At 40.3% G+C, this 15,571-nt stretch overlaps 1 protein-coding gene across 8 annotated transcripts in view; it reads right to left on the minus strand.

Moving 5' to 3' along the window:
* MCTP1 (multiple C2 and transmembrane domain containing 1) overlaps positions 1–15,571 on the minus strand; it is a 177,056-nt gene that overhangs the window by 146,919 nt on the left and 14,566 nt on the right. For all 8 annotated transcript variants that reach the window (XR_001873544.1, XM_017807237.1, XM_017807236.1 and 5 more), the window contains exon 2: positions 15,313–15,427. Coding sequence is in view for 7 of the 8 variants with exons in the window: in XM_017807237.1 (XP_017662726.1) it covers positions 15,313–15,427 (115 nt within the window). In the remaining variant the exon portion in view is untranslated. The remainder of the gene's footprint in view (positions 1–15,312; positions 15,428–15,571) is intronic.

The raw sequence follows: 15,571 nt of genomic DNA on the forward strand, positions 1-15,571 counted from the left end.
CCTGCTGTTGAGTCTGCTGTGTTGGGGAGAGAGGCCTGGTTAGGCCTTGCCGACCTTGGGCGACGGAGGTTGCCGGCGATTGTTCCAGAGAGACTCTCGGTAGTCCCAGGAGAGTAGTGAGCTATTTTCTTTGCTAACTCCTTTAGTTGTTAGATATTGGGTCACTAGTTAGGATATACATATATTTTATTTTAGTTTTGTTCCCTTTCCTTTCCCCCTTCCCTTTCCCTTGTGAAATTGTATATTTTAATTGTATATAAGTGTAAATATATTTATATATCTCACTTTGGTTGTCTCTCTCTCATTTCAGGTTTTCTTAGTTTTTTTTCTCCCTCTTCTCCCTGAGGTTTTTGGGGGGGGGTACTTCTGGTGGTAAGGTTTGGAGACTTGGTAGGGAGCCAGCTTCAAACCATATCAGGGGTGAAATCAATAGCCCAGCTGAAGTGCGTCTATACCAATGCACACAATAAGGGTAACAAACAGAAGGAGCTGGAAGCCATTATGCAGCAGGAAAGCTATGCCCTAGTGACCATCACAGAAACATGGTGAAATGACTGCATAACTGGAGTGCAGTGGATGGTCAGGAGCTCTTCAGAAGGGACAGGTGAGGAAGGAGAGGCAGTGAGGGGGCTCTCTACATTAAAGGAGTGTTTTGACTCTATAGAGCTCAAGGATAGTGATGATAAGGTTGAGTGCCTATGGGTAAGAACCAAGGGGAAGGCTAACAAGGCATTCTGGTGGGATTGTTACAGATCACCCAATCAGGTTGAAGAGGCAGATAACATATTCTAAGTGGCTGGCTGACATTTCATGATCTCCAGACCTTGTTCTTGTGGGAGACTTTAACTTAACAGTTGTCTGCTGAAAACACGGCAGAGAGGAAGCAGTCTAGGAAATTCCTGGAGCATGTGGAAGATAACTTCCTGTTGCAGCTGGTAAGTGAGGCTACCAGGGTAGTACCCCAGTAGACCTGCCGTTTATGAAGAGAGAAGGGCTGTGGCAGATGTGGTGGTCAGAAGCCACCTTGGGCATAATGATCACAAAATTATATTTTTTATACTTTAAGAAGGAAATCTTAAAGATGCAGGAGTAGGATGTCCCTACGTGCTGGAAGATGATAAACTGTTAGCTGAACAGTATTCAACAGTGAACACAGGGGAGCTTGAGACTGCTCTGCTATAGCTTGTGCTAGTGAGATGGAAAGGACGATGCGAAAGCCTCCATATTCCTCTACAGTATTTCTGCCCTTCACTCCATGTAACAAAGTCAAACTACGGTTGGAATGATAAAGTTTTTCTGATATTTGGTTTTAATATATAGTTTTAATTAAACTTTTAATTAGCTGTTTTAATTAATCCTAAATTGTATTAGGCCTCATATCATTTTTAGCCAGCATATAGCAAAAATTGTTATAAAAGCTACTTTTGTGGGAATATAGTTTGGGAAAAATACTAAAACTGTAAGTTTTGTTAAACTAACTTGGATGTGCTTCAATGAACAAAGCTCGAGAGAGAAAGATGTATTGTTGGACATGCGGAATGAACCACCAAGGACATTCTGCAGAAACCAGCAGAAAAAGAAAAGAATTCTGTATATGTGCTGGAAGGTTCCTACTGGAGGAAAAAAAATACTAAACAGACTAAAGATGTGGACTTCATTAGCATAGAAAGCAAGAAATTAATAACCAATAGAGGGTAGAATAGTAACTAATGAAAGATAATTATGTAATTAAGAACCACTGAATAATAATTTGTTTGTCAAAAATATATAAATAGGTGAAAAAGTAATGTATTGGTGTCCGTATGGAGGCAGGATTTTTGCTGGCCACATACACACCCAATGCTGCAAATAAAGTAATGTCTTGCTTTCTAATACTAAAAAGACAGTGCTTGAGGGTTCTATTATTCCCCTACAATTTTGGAGGTATTTGGCAACAATTTTTAGTGACTCCACTGAGACAAAGCTTTTCACTTGGAAAAATGGGGAGACCTCAGAGGAAAGAAAGGAAGGGAGAAAGAATGCATGCTCAAGGAAAAAGAATGCATGCTCAAGGAATCCAGCAGGGGACAGCAGATGATCATTTTCGATCCACTAACTTGGCAGAATGTTAAAAATTAAGTTTAAAGGAAGCTACTAATCAGTTACTAGAGATCACATGTATGTGGAATGAAAGACACTATTCCAAAGGCAATAATGCTATTAAAATTATATTAGATAAAGCACAAAGGGGAGGCATCTCCAGCTGACGCCTAGACACTGAGGAATGAACCGCTGATTTTAAACAGGGCAGTTTATTGTCTTCTCAATACATGCAAAAAGGCTCCGAGTCAAAATATTGTAAATGCCACCGTGCAACTGGGAAAGCAAAACTTTGCCATTTTTTCCAACCTTTAAAAATTCTAGATAGGTAAACAGTGGTTAACACATCAATTTCTATATACTGGGCCTGAATGCCCAATGGTTTTGTTAGGAAGAGATAATATTTGAAATTGACAAACACAAGTACCTAATTTTTTATAATGAAATGGTGTTGGCCCAGGATTTTATGTTGTTACACAACCAAACACAACAAAGGAAATCCCAGAAGAGGTGGAAAAAGCTGTTACTCCATTGGTGTGGACCTCTGGAATTCCGAGGAGATCAAAAGCAGCAGAGCCAGTCAGAACACAACTGAAACCAGACATCAGATTGGTATGGCAGAAACAATATCCTTTGGAATTAGAAGCTAGACAAGAGTCAGAGAAATTAATTACTAAATGTGTGCAAATATGGATACTAAGAGAATGTGAGTCAAAATATAATATTCCCATCTTACTAGTAAAAAGCCACATACTAATGAATACAGACTAGTACAAGAGCTATTAATAATACAAGTGCAATACACCTACCTAGTGGTAGCAAATCCATACACACTTCTAACCACAATTAAGGTATCTGATGAGTGGTGCACTGGTTTGGATCTTAAGGACGCTTTCCTCCACACACCCTTTGCAACTGTAAGTCAATCTCTGTTTGCTTTGAATGAGAAAAGTCACTAGACAGGACGTAAAACCCAACCAACATGGACTGTCTTCCCACAAGAGTTCATAAATAACCCCACTTTGTTTGGGAATCAACTGGCAAAATAATTGGAAATATGGAAAAAGGAAAATGAAAAAATCACATTGGCAGCAGCATGTAGATGATATACTGATAGCCACAGAAGTCCAAACCAGATGTACTGAAATGACTGTAAGTTTACTAAACTTTTTGGGACAAGCTGGTTACAGGTATCCAAGAAGAAGGCCCAAATTGCCAGACATATCTGGGATTCACCATTTCTAAGAGACTGCAAAGCCTCAGAATTTAAACAACAGAGATGATTTGCCAAACTCCAGAGCCAAGGTCTGTATGTGAATTAAGAATATTTTTAGGAATAGTTGATTGGTATCAGACACGGATTCCTAGTTATGGACTTCTGGTAAGAGTTTATATGAGGCCCCAAGAAACCCTAAAGAGATACTACAGTGGACTCCAGAATGCCAGATGGCTTGCAAAGACTTACAAAGTGCTCTAATGTCAGCCGCTGCATTAGGATTACCTGACTTGGCCAAACCTTTTGAACTGTTTGTGCATGAACGCTTATACTTTGCATTAGGAGTGCTAGCTCAGAGTCTGGGGGCATGAAAAATGGCTGTGGGATATTTTTCCAAGCAATTGGGCAATGTAAGTGAGGGATATCCCACCTGTCTTCCAGCTGGAGCAGCAACTATACTTTTAATACAAGAAGTCTGGAAATTGACCATGGGCCAGAAAATAACTATTTATTTTCCACACATGGTTTTCTCTGTCCTAGAACAAAAGGAGGGGTCACTGACTGTCCCCAAATCAAATGCATAAGTATCAAGTTCTCCTGCTGAGACAGGCTGATGTGAAACTGAAAACAACTACTGCCTTGAACACAGCTATGTTTCTTGAATCTGTACCAGAATGCCAAGAGGCCTTAAAACGTGACTGTCTCCTAACCACTGAGAAAGTTGACTTCAGGAAGGAAGACTTAAGGGACACTCCAACAGAAGATCCAAACTGGGGACCATTCACAGATGGGAGCAGTTTTGTGTGCAAAGGAGAGCAGAAATCTAGGTATGCAGTAGTAACCCAAACAGAAGTAATCGAAGCTAACCCGTTACCTGTTAACACCTCTGTACAAAAAGCTGAGCTCATCACTCTGCAGCAAGCCCTAGAATTGTCTGAAGGTAAGAACAACATATGGACTGATTCTAAATATATATTTGGAACAGTACACACCCATGGAGCTATCTCAAAAGAAAGAGGGCTCCTTTCAGCACAAGGATCTCCTATCGAGTATGGAGACGTCATTAAACAATCACTGGTAACAAGTTCAGTTACCAATCAAAGTGGATATTATGCACTGTAAAGGACATCAGTTTGGAAACATACCAACTAATGCTGGAAATTGACAAGCAGATCAAACTGCTACGAAGGTGGCACAGAAAAGCATCCTAGTAGTTACTTCATTAAAATGTGTGAACCTTTCAGATGTAACCCCAGAGTACCAGGCTGTGCTGGTTTAAGAGTTAACCAGCAGGGGTAATGAACCCAACTCAAAGGAGAGATTATAGTCAGAATAACAATTTATTAAAATAATACAGTAAGTACAATCATACAAACAAACAATTGGTCTTAACCCACAAAACCCAAATGTATAATCCAGTACCTTGGGGGCATGAACAAAGTGGTGTTCCTTGGGCCCCGCTTGAGTCCAAAGTAAAGGGAGAGGAGAAAAAACCTGCTGGTGGGAGGGCTGTTGCAGTCTGGTCAGAAGTGGTGATTGCAGTCCAGCCGAGGTTGAGAGCGATGAGCTGCAGTCTTCCTTCTGGATCCCACGAGTGGTTGAAAAGTTCTGAAACTCCAGGTTTATATATTCTCCAGTTCAGGCAGGAATGGTCAGTACTTCCCTCAGGGAGTTCCATAAAAGGTAAGAGCATCCTCCTATCTCACAGGCCTCTTAACACCTAGTTTATAGCCTGAGGAGTCAGGCTCTTATGGGCAGAGGGTGCGAATAGTCTATTGACAACAGTTTCTGGGTAATGGCATGGAAGGCTATAGAATACACAGTTTTGGGTTATACCCATACCATGATGAACTGATCTCAGCTGTCCTAACTAGGACACAGGCTCAGAACAAAAAGCTAGCTAAAACTTTAAAAGCCCATCTAAATTATGAAGGATGGTGGGTAACAGCAAATAGAAAATCATAGTACCTCAAGCAGTGATGAGACAAATAGCAGAAGATAAGCAAATAGAAACACACTGGGAAACAGAAGCTATTATAAATAGCTTGGATCATCAAGTAAAAATGTGTAAAAATGTGTAAAAATGACAAGAGTTTTCCAAAGCAAAATATTCAATCGCAAAAGGAGGGGCAAGGAAAACCTCCATTCTTTGTTGGACATGGGGGGAAACATAGTCACCAAAGATGAGGAAAAGGCTGAGGTACTTAACGCCTTCTTTGCCTCAGTTTTCAACAGAAAGACAGGTTGTACTGAAGACAACTGGCTTCTGGAACTGGTAGACAGAGACAGGAAGCTGAATAGCCCCCCTGTAATCCAGGAGGAAACAGTTGGTGACCTGCTGAGCCACTTGGATCCTCACAAGTCTATGGGACCAGATGAGGTCCATCCTAGGGTGATGAGGGAGCTGGTGGAACAGCTCACCAAGCCACTCTCCATCATCTACCAACAGTCCTGGCTCACTTCCAGATGGTTGGAAGTTGGCAAATCGTCAAACTGATCCACAAAAGGGGCTTCAAGGAGGACCTGGGAAACTACAGGCCCATCAGCCTGACCTCAGTGCCTGGCAAGGTTATGGAGCAGATCATCCTCAGTGCAATCACACAGCACCTACAGGATGGACAAGGGATCAGACCCAGCCAACACAGGTTTAGGAAGGGCAGGTCCTGTCTGACCAACCTGATCTCCTTTTATGATCAGGTGACCCGCCTGGATAGGTTGGAGAGTTGGGCTGATTCCAACGGGATGAGGTTCAACAAGGCCAAGTGCCGGGTCCTGCACTTTGGCCACAACAACCTTCTGCAGCGCTACAGGCTGGGCACAGAGTGGCTGGAGAGGAACCTGGGAGTTTGGATTGACAAGAAGCCGAACAGGAGCCAGCAGTGTGCTCAGGTGGCCAAGAAGGCCAAGGGCATCCTGGCCTGGATCAGGAACAGTGTGGCCAGCAGGACCAGGGAAGTGATGCTTCCCCTGTACTCAGCGCTGGTGAAGCCATACCTGGAGTACTGTGTCCAGTTCTGAGCCCCTCAGTTCAGGAAGGATATTGAGGTGCTGGAGCAGGTCCAGAGAAGAGCAACAAGCTGGTGAAGGGACTCGAGCACAAGTCCTATGAGGAGAGGCTGAGGGAGCTGGGGTTGTTTAGCCTGGAGAAGAGGAGGCTCAGGGGAGACCTCATCACTCTCTACAACCACCTGAAAAGAGGTTGTAGCTGGGTGGGCGTCGGTCACTTCTCCCAGGAAACCAGACAAGAAGGCACAGTCTTAAGTTGTGCCAGGGGAAGTTTAGGCTGGATATTAGGAAGAAATTTTTTACAGAGAGAGTAATCAGGCATTGGAATGGGCTGCCCAGGAAGGTGGCGGATTCTCTGTCCCTGGAAGTTTTTAAGATGAGACTGGATGTGGCACTTAGTGCCATGGTCTAGTAGCTATGGAGGTGTTGGATCAAGGGTTGGACTTGATGATCTCAGAGGTCTTTTCCAACCCAGTTGATTCTATGATTCTATGAAAGTGTAGTCAGCAAATGTAAAATATGTTTACAAAACTATCCATATTCCTACAAAAAGCCTCTGGGGACTACAAAAAGAGGAAACTGCCCTGGAAATTATTGGTAAATAGGTTTTTCTAAGTTATCTTGACAAGAAGGATGTCAATACCTATTGGTTTTACTTGACATATTTTCTGGACAGCCTGAAGCTTTTCCCTGTCACACCAACAAAGCAAGGGAAGTTACCAAGGTATTGTTAGAAGAAGTAATACTCTGATTTGGAATCACATTGGGAATGTCCTCAGACAGGGGGCCTCAGTCTGTAGCAGAATTCGTGCAAAAATGGTCTGAAATATCAGGAATCAAACAGGATTTACGTACTTCTAGGAGACCACAATTTAGTTGAAAGATTAAGAGAATTAACCAAAGATTAAAAAGGCAAATAAACAGACTCTGTCAAGAAAGTTCGCTTAAATGGATGCAGGCTCTTCCCCTGGCATTGTTAAAAATTAGAATCCAGAAAAACTCCATGCAAAAGGTAAGCCTATACAAAACCCTTTATGGGAGACCATATCAAACTGTAACTGCTCCTAGAGAGAGCCATGTGATAGGTAATCACAATTTAAGAGAATATATAATCTCTTTGGGAAAAATACTTTCATTACCATATAAGTTTGTTCTTTAAGCCTCATCAGAAACCTTGGGTGTTCATGCGTATCCTTACCAGACAGGAGACCGGGTGTACCTCTGGACATGGAGTGAAGAGCTGCTCAAACAGAAGTGGAAAGGACCATTTCAAGTTCTCCTGACTACTCATACAGTCGTGAAAACAACAGATGGAGACTCTTGGATTTGCTATATACAAATCAATCCAGCCTCTGACCCAGAAGGACCACACTGGACAGTACAGCAAACAGCAAATCCACTGCAGAAAAAAAGAACTGCAATGGAAGCAGAAACTCCAAAATGAGAGATGTTAAATGGGTTATTTGTGATTTCAGAGCAATGTTTCCAGTATTGCAGCACGGTTATTTGCACCTGGACTAGTCAACCATCCTAGCAAGACCTCGCAATTAACAATTGTAATGGCAAGTATGGCTACAAGTGCCTGGGGGGTAAGTGGGAAAGACAGCAACATCCTCTTCCCTGAAGACCTCTCTAGCATGACACAAATAGAACAAATATTACTGGACCCTTGAAGAAAAATTCACACCTAAAACTAATGCGGGCTTTGACACTGACAACAAATAGCAGTGACTGTTGGATTTTTTCTCAATTTCCCACTCATTCAGATGAAAGTACTCAGACAATGGAGCTTCCAATACTAGGTGTATCTTCCAATGCTTTTCCTCCAACTGGAGTGATGCTTTTTTTGGACAGAAAAGCAGCCCAAACCCATAGATTGACAAATTTTGTCAGTAGAAATAGTAATCATTAGGGACTCTTGTTTCAAAGACTTCTAAAAGGACCAGAAGCAGCCCCTCAATGGAAAATGGGGTCATCTAATTGCAACCAAGGAATAATGGTTGGAGATTATCCCAAATGTTGTTCATATTCAGATGTAACAGGAACAAGTATTTTGAATATACATTGGGGGCCTGTTCCAGATAATACGGTATACTACTGGCTTTGCAGATATAAGGCTAGAAAAGCTCCACCCCCTGGATGGCAAGGAATATGCACCATTGGAACTGTAGTACCAAAACCAGATGACACTGATAAACTGGAATTCTCCAGAGGACATCTAGGATCTTTCATAGCAAGACACAAGTGAAATTTAAATCCCTTAAGTGAGAGGTCCTTTGCATTCCACAAGTTTGTGAGAGGACTTCTACCATGGTTAGGAGAATTGGAGAAAGCTATAGGGAATATATCCAGAGTAACTGAACAAATAGAAAACTAAACAAACAATGCAATTAGTGCTTTGCAACAAGAACTTATCAGCCTTTCAAAAGTAGTCAAACAAAAATGAATGGCTCTAGATCTGATTCTGGCTTCCAAAGGAGGTGTGGGCACAGTCATTAACATCAGTTGCTGTGTATACACGGATCAGACCTTAAGAATTCAGATTGATCTGGAAAAACTAGAATTTTTCACAACATACACCAAAATCAAGGGGAAGATGTGTTTAATTTTTACCTCATATAAAACCCTTCTGAAACACCTTTGTATAAGATAATATTCTTGCCCATTCTGATTTAATGTAAATAGAAACCCTCTGATGTTGATCCAAAAACTAATGATATCTGATTTCTTTTGTATTACAGCATTCAAATTATATATTTCTTTAATACATTAAAATAAAAATGTAAAGAGCTAGTTTGATGAATGGTCACAATCAGTAACATGAATACTAGCCCAAAAGGACTTTTAAAAAGAATGTGGCATCTGTCCAGCTGTTACAGTATGAATAGCATTTCTCTGATTATTGCCTTGTGACTACCTGCCAAATTTGGAAGATGGTGTTAGCACTAAGTTATTGATTTATGCCAATAATTTTCTCATCTCACCTCTTCAGGAAAAAGAACAGGAGCATGTTCCTATCTTTCTCAGCTGTGCGACAGACTTAGCAATATTTCACAGTAACAAAATTTATTCATAATCCTGGTTACCTAAACCCTAAGAATGAAGTTTTCAATCTAAAAAGCTACAGTTTATGCACTGTATTTTAAGGAAGGACAGAATTTCAGTATGGTATATCAGTGAAACCCACAGTTCAAACATATATAGTATGCTCTGTAGTTAGGCTATAATGAAAAGTCTTTTCAATAATTTTAAATGCATTGCCTTATAAATAGATTTGCTTTCAACATTGTGTTCTAGCACAAAAATCAGGAGTATATTAAAAGGTTATTTAATCATCACAGTTTGTTATCCCATTGGTACCTAATTCTTTAGATCCTGAAAATGCAGATGTATACAGTTACTCACCAGATAAAAAGCAAAGTCTTTGTGAATACTCTTGGACTATTACAGTTCTTCATAGTCTCCTGGTTTTGACAGTCATCTCTCTCAGTTATTCTCAATTTAAGCAGCCAACTTATTACTGTTATAAATATTTCATATCAGAAATGGTAAATTTATCAAATTGAAATGCAAGCCTTTGCACTGCATCATAGCACTAAGTGCACTATTTCTGGCACTCTTGCCGTTTTTGGATACGGGTTTCAGTATCAGAGTCAGCCACTTAAGGATCAAACCCTCAGCTCTTTCTACAAAGACAGGTTTTCTAGCCTTAGGAAGCATTACTGAACTGTCTCCTGCAGAGACAGACACAGAGATCTGGTAATGTTTTCCATTTAGAGGTCAAGATTTTAGATGGCGATCAACAGCTGTTTCCAGGAACTCTTCCTCTAAGATTTCAACCAGAAAGCACACTACTTCTGGTCATCATGAAAATGCCAATAAATGTTTCCCTTGTGCTCAGAACAAGTATTTTCCTATTGCTATTTGAAGATCAGGTCAATATCTATGCACTTTGGAAAAAAAAAGAAAAAAATAATATAAATTTTAAAGGCAGAAGGCAACAAATTCATTATGGGATTAACCTGTGCTACATATTTCCCAGTTTTTTCTGAAGTGGAGCAAGAAACCAACATTACACATTTCTCAAAAAGGATGAAAGAGAGTGGATCACATGCTCCATTGAAACAAGGAGACACTGTGAGGTAAGCATACTTAAAACACTTAAAGAATATTTTGATGTTTTCTTTGGACCAAAGAGAATTGGAGAATGCCAACGACTAAGAGATAATTCCCCTTTTCACCAACTGTGCTATAACATCTCAGTTTGCATCTCAAAATGAGCCTCTCCTAAAGCAAAAACAGATTAATCATAAGAGGGAAAGTTGTTTGTTTGCTTTAAAAATCCATTTAAGATACTGCAAACATCTATAAAGATATGTTACCAAAATGAAGTAGCCACATAAACTCCACATGCAAGAAGTGAGAGACCAGCAACAAATCAAAAGGGACTTTTTAAGCCAAAAATTTTAACTCCAGAAAAAGCTCTTAAAAATGTACGTGATATTACACAAGCACTCTATATGACAAAAAGCAAATGAGAAATCAAAAGTGAAAAGGAAACCAGAAAGATATAGGTGATAAAGTTATCTTGTTAATGAACTTACCAGGTCTAACATTACACAGGTTTTCCAAATCTTAAACGACAATGTCTCAGAAAAGAAATTCTTAAATCAAACCGAGTGTATAGTTTACTTCAGGATGGGCTTAAATAAAGCATATGTATGCTGGTTTTGGCTGGCATAGAGTTAATTTCCTCACAGTGGGTAGTATGGGGCTGTGTTTTGGATTTGTGCTAAACACAGTGATGATAATATAGAGATGTTTTTGTTACTGCTGAGCAGGGTTTACACAGAACCAAGGGCTCTTCCTCTTGTACTGGCACACTGGTGAGAATACTAGGGGTCTATAGGAAATTGGGTGGAGACACAGCCAGGACACCTGACTCTTAACTGACCAAAGGCATTATGCTTAGTATATAAAGTGAGGGGGAAGAAGGAGGTAGGAGACATTTGTAGTGATGGCGTTTGTCTTCTCAAATAACTGTTATGCCCTGTTCTCCTGGAGATGGCTGAACACCTGCCTGCCCATGGAAAGCAGTGAATTAATTCCTTGTTCTATTTTTCTTGCATGTGCAGCTTTTGCTTTACCTATTAGACTGTACCTCAACTCATGAGTTTTCTTGCTTTTACTTTTCCAATTCTCTCCCTCACCCCTGTGGTGGGGAAGGGAACAAGTGGCTGCGTGGTGCTTGGTTGCTGGCTGGGGTTAAACCATGATAATATGTTATAAACAACATCTGAGGTTACTACAGGATTTTGCCAGAAGCTAAAATGTAAGCTGTCTCATCTCATAGCTTAGGTGAAGTTATGATACCACAGCTGCAGGGTACATGGAAGGAAAGCTTGATCAGACTGACAACAGGATTCCTGTGAAGACAAGGAGCTAAAATGAAGCTTAAGTTTCCTTCTGTCATACCGCACACAACATAGCATTAATTGTTGAGGAATACATTTCACAGTGTGCAGCTGCAGTGTAAGCAGGCCATGAACTGCTGACCCTTGCATAACAAAGGGCACTGGGACCAGACACTCAGACACACAGCAGGAGCCGATGACCCACAGACTTTTGGACTGTAAGGGTATAAAAGCCCAGGGTTTCCTTGTTTGGGATCCTCCCTCCTTGCAGGCACCCAGCTCAAGCTGTTATTTTGTGATTTACTTATTGCACCAAGATTAAATAACTTTAAAGATCAAGATGTCTGATACTCTGCCATGGGAAATCTAGGGTCAAGCTGGTAAGGAAACCCAGTCTGACTGTGAGTGTGGGGTGTGCAGCTGTGAAGGGGCCTCGGTCCTAGTTCAGGTGATGCAAGTGTGACTGTCAGACTGGCTCCTCAATGGTTGGACAAGGGAAGTTTCCTGCCTGTTACAATGAAGGATATTCAGTCCTTTGAGAAGACAACAGCAAGATGCTGGTCTTCTCATGAAGAATGTTGTGCTCCTCTTTTGTTATGACTGTCAGTGGTGCCATTTATCAACTAATAGCTATGATTAATGCTGGTATTTCTAGCCACATAAATATAGCTTTAATCTACCCCCTATTCCTCTGAGAATGTTGTGGTATCTCTTTTTATAAATTTGGGGAAGAAAAATTGTGCAGAACATGCATGACAAGAGAATTCAGCTTTGAATTCTAAGACTGCAATACAATCAGCAGCAGGTTTCCAAAAAAGTTATGTGAAACTGCAGTTCAAAAACTAAAACTTAACTTAAATTCAAGTTCATATTATTTTAGAGTGAAATTCACAGTACTTGCAGAAAATTGAACTGTCAGACTTAAGCAGAGGATCTGAGAAAGATTTTGGAAGAATGGGGTGTTAGGCGCTGTTACAGACTTATAGTGTAAGACTCCTTTGAGACAGTCCTGGAATAAATATTCCAAGATGTGTTAATATATATCACATCTGTTTCAGTAGCTCCATTTAGCATTTGAATATACATTGTTACACAGTCCCTTCTGCGGACTGTCCTCTAATCACTTTCTGTGTTGTAATCTCTGCTATAAGCAAAGCACTGCTGCAGCATGCTAGCAGTGCCACAGAAACACTGATACTGGCTCAGAGCAAAGGTCCTGTGAGTTCAGTCCTTTGTCTCTAAGAGGGCTGTAAGCAGATGCTAATGGAAAAACAAGAGGACACGTACATATGCTATATCCTTCCAGTGCCCTCCTAGGCATCAAGAATTTGCAGTGAGATGTGTTTTCTGTGCATTTCAATGTCTTTTGTGGATTTTTCTTCCGTGAACTCACTAAATCTCCTCTGCACCCACATAAACTTCCAGTAAGAAACCAGTTTTACATGCCCAGTGAAACACCACCAGATATGTTAATCACCAGTGATACACTAAACAATGAATAAAAAAAAGCTGCTATTATAGTTAAAAAATTTAGACAAAACTGACTACCCAAGTCAAGCCCCTTTCTGTGCACTTCCTATTGAGCTGCCATTTGAATCCACTAAGTGCCTGACTAATGTGTGTAAAGTCTCCTCAATTCAAATGCTGCAGGTGCTCCTAAAAACTCACTCCAGGTAGCTCCACAAGGGAAAATAAGTAGAAACACAGTGGATGGCAGCCAGGGCATTCAGTCACGAGTGAATGGGTCCTAGCTTGATGTCCTAGTACCAAGTGCAATTTCTGTATTTTGCCCTTAAGAAACAAAAGCTCAGTCCTGGAGGCCCAAACCCAGTGGAGATCTTAAACCTTCAATGCAGGAGGGAGCACATCTGTAGTTCCTACCTGGTCTGAAGTAAATTCTATACTTCACTAAAGTGCAATGCACACACTCCTTCCTGACAAGCTTGCAGTGCCTCCGTAAAACATTCCTTTGGTTGGTTAAGATGGGAGTGCTGAGCTTTTTCAAGGACAAGAAAAAATTCAGAAAGGGAGCAAAAAATAATCCATGCATCTTGCTTTTTTGCTAAGTTTTCAAGTTACAAGACTACTCTCTGATTCCACAGCCCAACAACCTTCCCCTGTACCTCTTCGAAAGGAGAACCAGTACTTGCTCAGCCTTCTGGAAGGTTATAGGTATATGCCATCCAAAGCAAATTACTGGCTCTGAAACAGGATGTGAGAAGACTGCAACCCTTGATTCTGGGCTCTAGGAATAATAAGTACTGAGAAAATACCACTCTTGCCATGTTGCCTCCCAGTTAGCTTTCAGAGGTTTTCTTGCTGCTGAAGCAGCAGCTTTCTGAAATTACCTTTTAAAGCACTTAACATTTTATACGGCACCTGGTATTTCCACCTCAGGAATCAGATCTCCTATTCTTTATTTAGTCTAGACCTAAACTCTCGTATTGTGGGAGAAAAAAGTACATATGTCTTCCTTGCATATGAATAATCATGTTTACATTCAAATTTTTATCCATTTATAAATAATATGAATAATGGATGTGACTTAATTTCAACACATCATTCAAAAACTGGGGAAATCTCTCTAGCTCATGCAACAGAAACATTTGAGTGTCTGTGTTTAACGAATTTCAAGCAAAGCTTGACAGAATACCAATATATCTAGAGGAAGAAAAGTTTATTCTTGCAATGGTGAGTGTATAAAAATTTCAGCTTCATGACATAAGTATCAGTGGAGTAATTTCCTATTCATGTAAACAGCTGTCTAGGTTTCTACTACCATATCTGAGATCTGAAAGCAGTCATATAACTTTATCAGGTAAGCATGGAAAGGTCCTGTGCAATACTACTTATTTAAATATTTATTATGGCTTCTTCTTTCTCACAGGAAATGTATTACAGGTAATCCAAATATGCTGTTAATCAGATTTATCATGCTTATATCGCTGTTCAGAAAGGGGATTACTGACTTACCTAATATTAAATATGAGCTGCAGTTGTATGGACAACTGAGTTATATGCAACAAAGACACCTCTTAGGAATCCTTTCTAAATCTGAATTATGTGTGTGGTACATGTCTGAGAGCAGACTGAAAAATGCTAATATAAGACTGGCAGAGTGACAAACAGGCAAAGCCTGGACACATCCAATACAGGGGTTTTACTGTTTTTGTCTTTAAACACAGCTCCAGTGTTTATCAATTAAGCAGTCAAGGAATAAAATAAACAGCAAGACAGCACATGTGCAAGCAAGACAGCACAAAGCTACATAGTTAAAATAAATCTACTGACCTTTTCTTAGTTTGAAATATTCAAAAAAGAGAGGAAAATTGTCTAGCACAAGTATTAAACCAATATTAGTTAAATCTTATTACTCCACCTGTGTGGGGTTAACTGGCCCTAGCTCCTTTCACTTCATGCTCTTGAGTTGAAGAACTTCTACAAAGTTTGAAGCTGAGTTGAACTGAGCTTCAACTTGAACTTATAACTCAAATTTATAACTCAAACCTTAATTGTAATTTTTATACCCTCATATAAATTTACAGAATGAACATGTAGCTTCCCAATCATTATGGCAGTGATTAACAGCACACTTACCGCCACGGTCCCGGGCAGCTAGATTTTGTCCTCTTCTTAGAGTAACATCCAACTGGTACATTCCAGGGTCCCCAGAGGGAAAATCTGCATTACTTATTCCAACCAAATTTGTTCTCTGCAGAGGGTGGAAATAAAAACACGATAGCTGATGTTACTAAAAGTTTCATGTAAGGTATGTACATATGTATTATGTATCACCATCCTACTGAACTAAGACAAGGCCATATCCCATTCCCCCACCTCAGAGCTAATATCCAGC

The sequence above is a fragment of the Lepidothrix coronata genome, unplaced genomic scaffold (assembly GCF_001604755.1).
Source record: "Lepidothrix coronata isolate B3197 unplaced genomic scaffold, Lepidothrix_coronata-1.0 Scaffold18, whole genome shotgun sequence".
In the NCBI taxonomy this organism is placed as follows: Eukaryota; Metazoa; Chordata; class Aves; order Passeriformes; family Pipridae; genus Lepidothrix; species Lepidothrix coronata.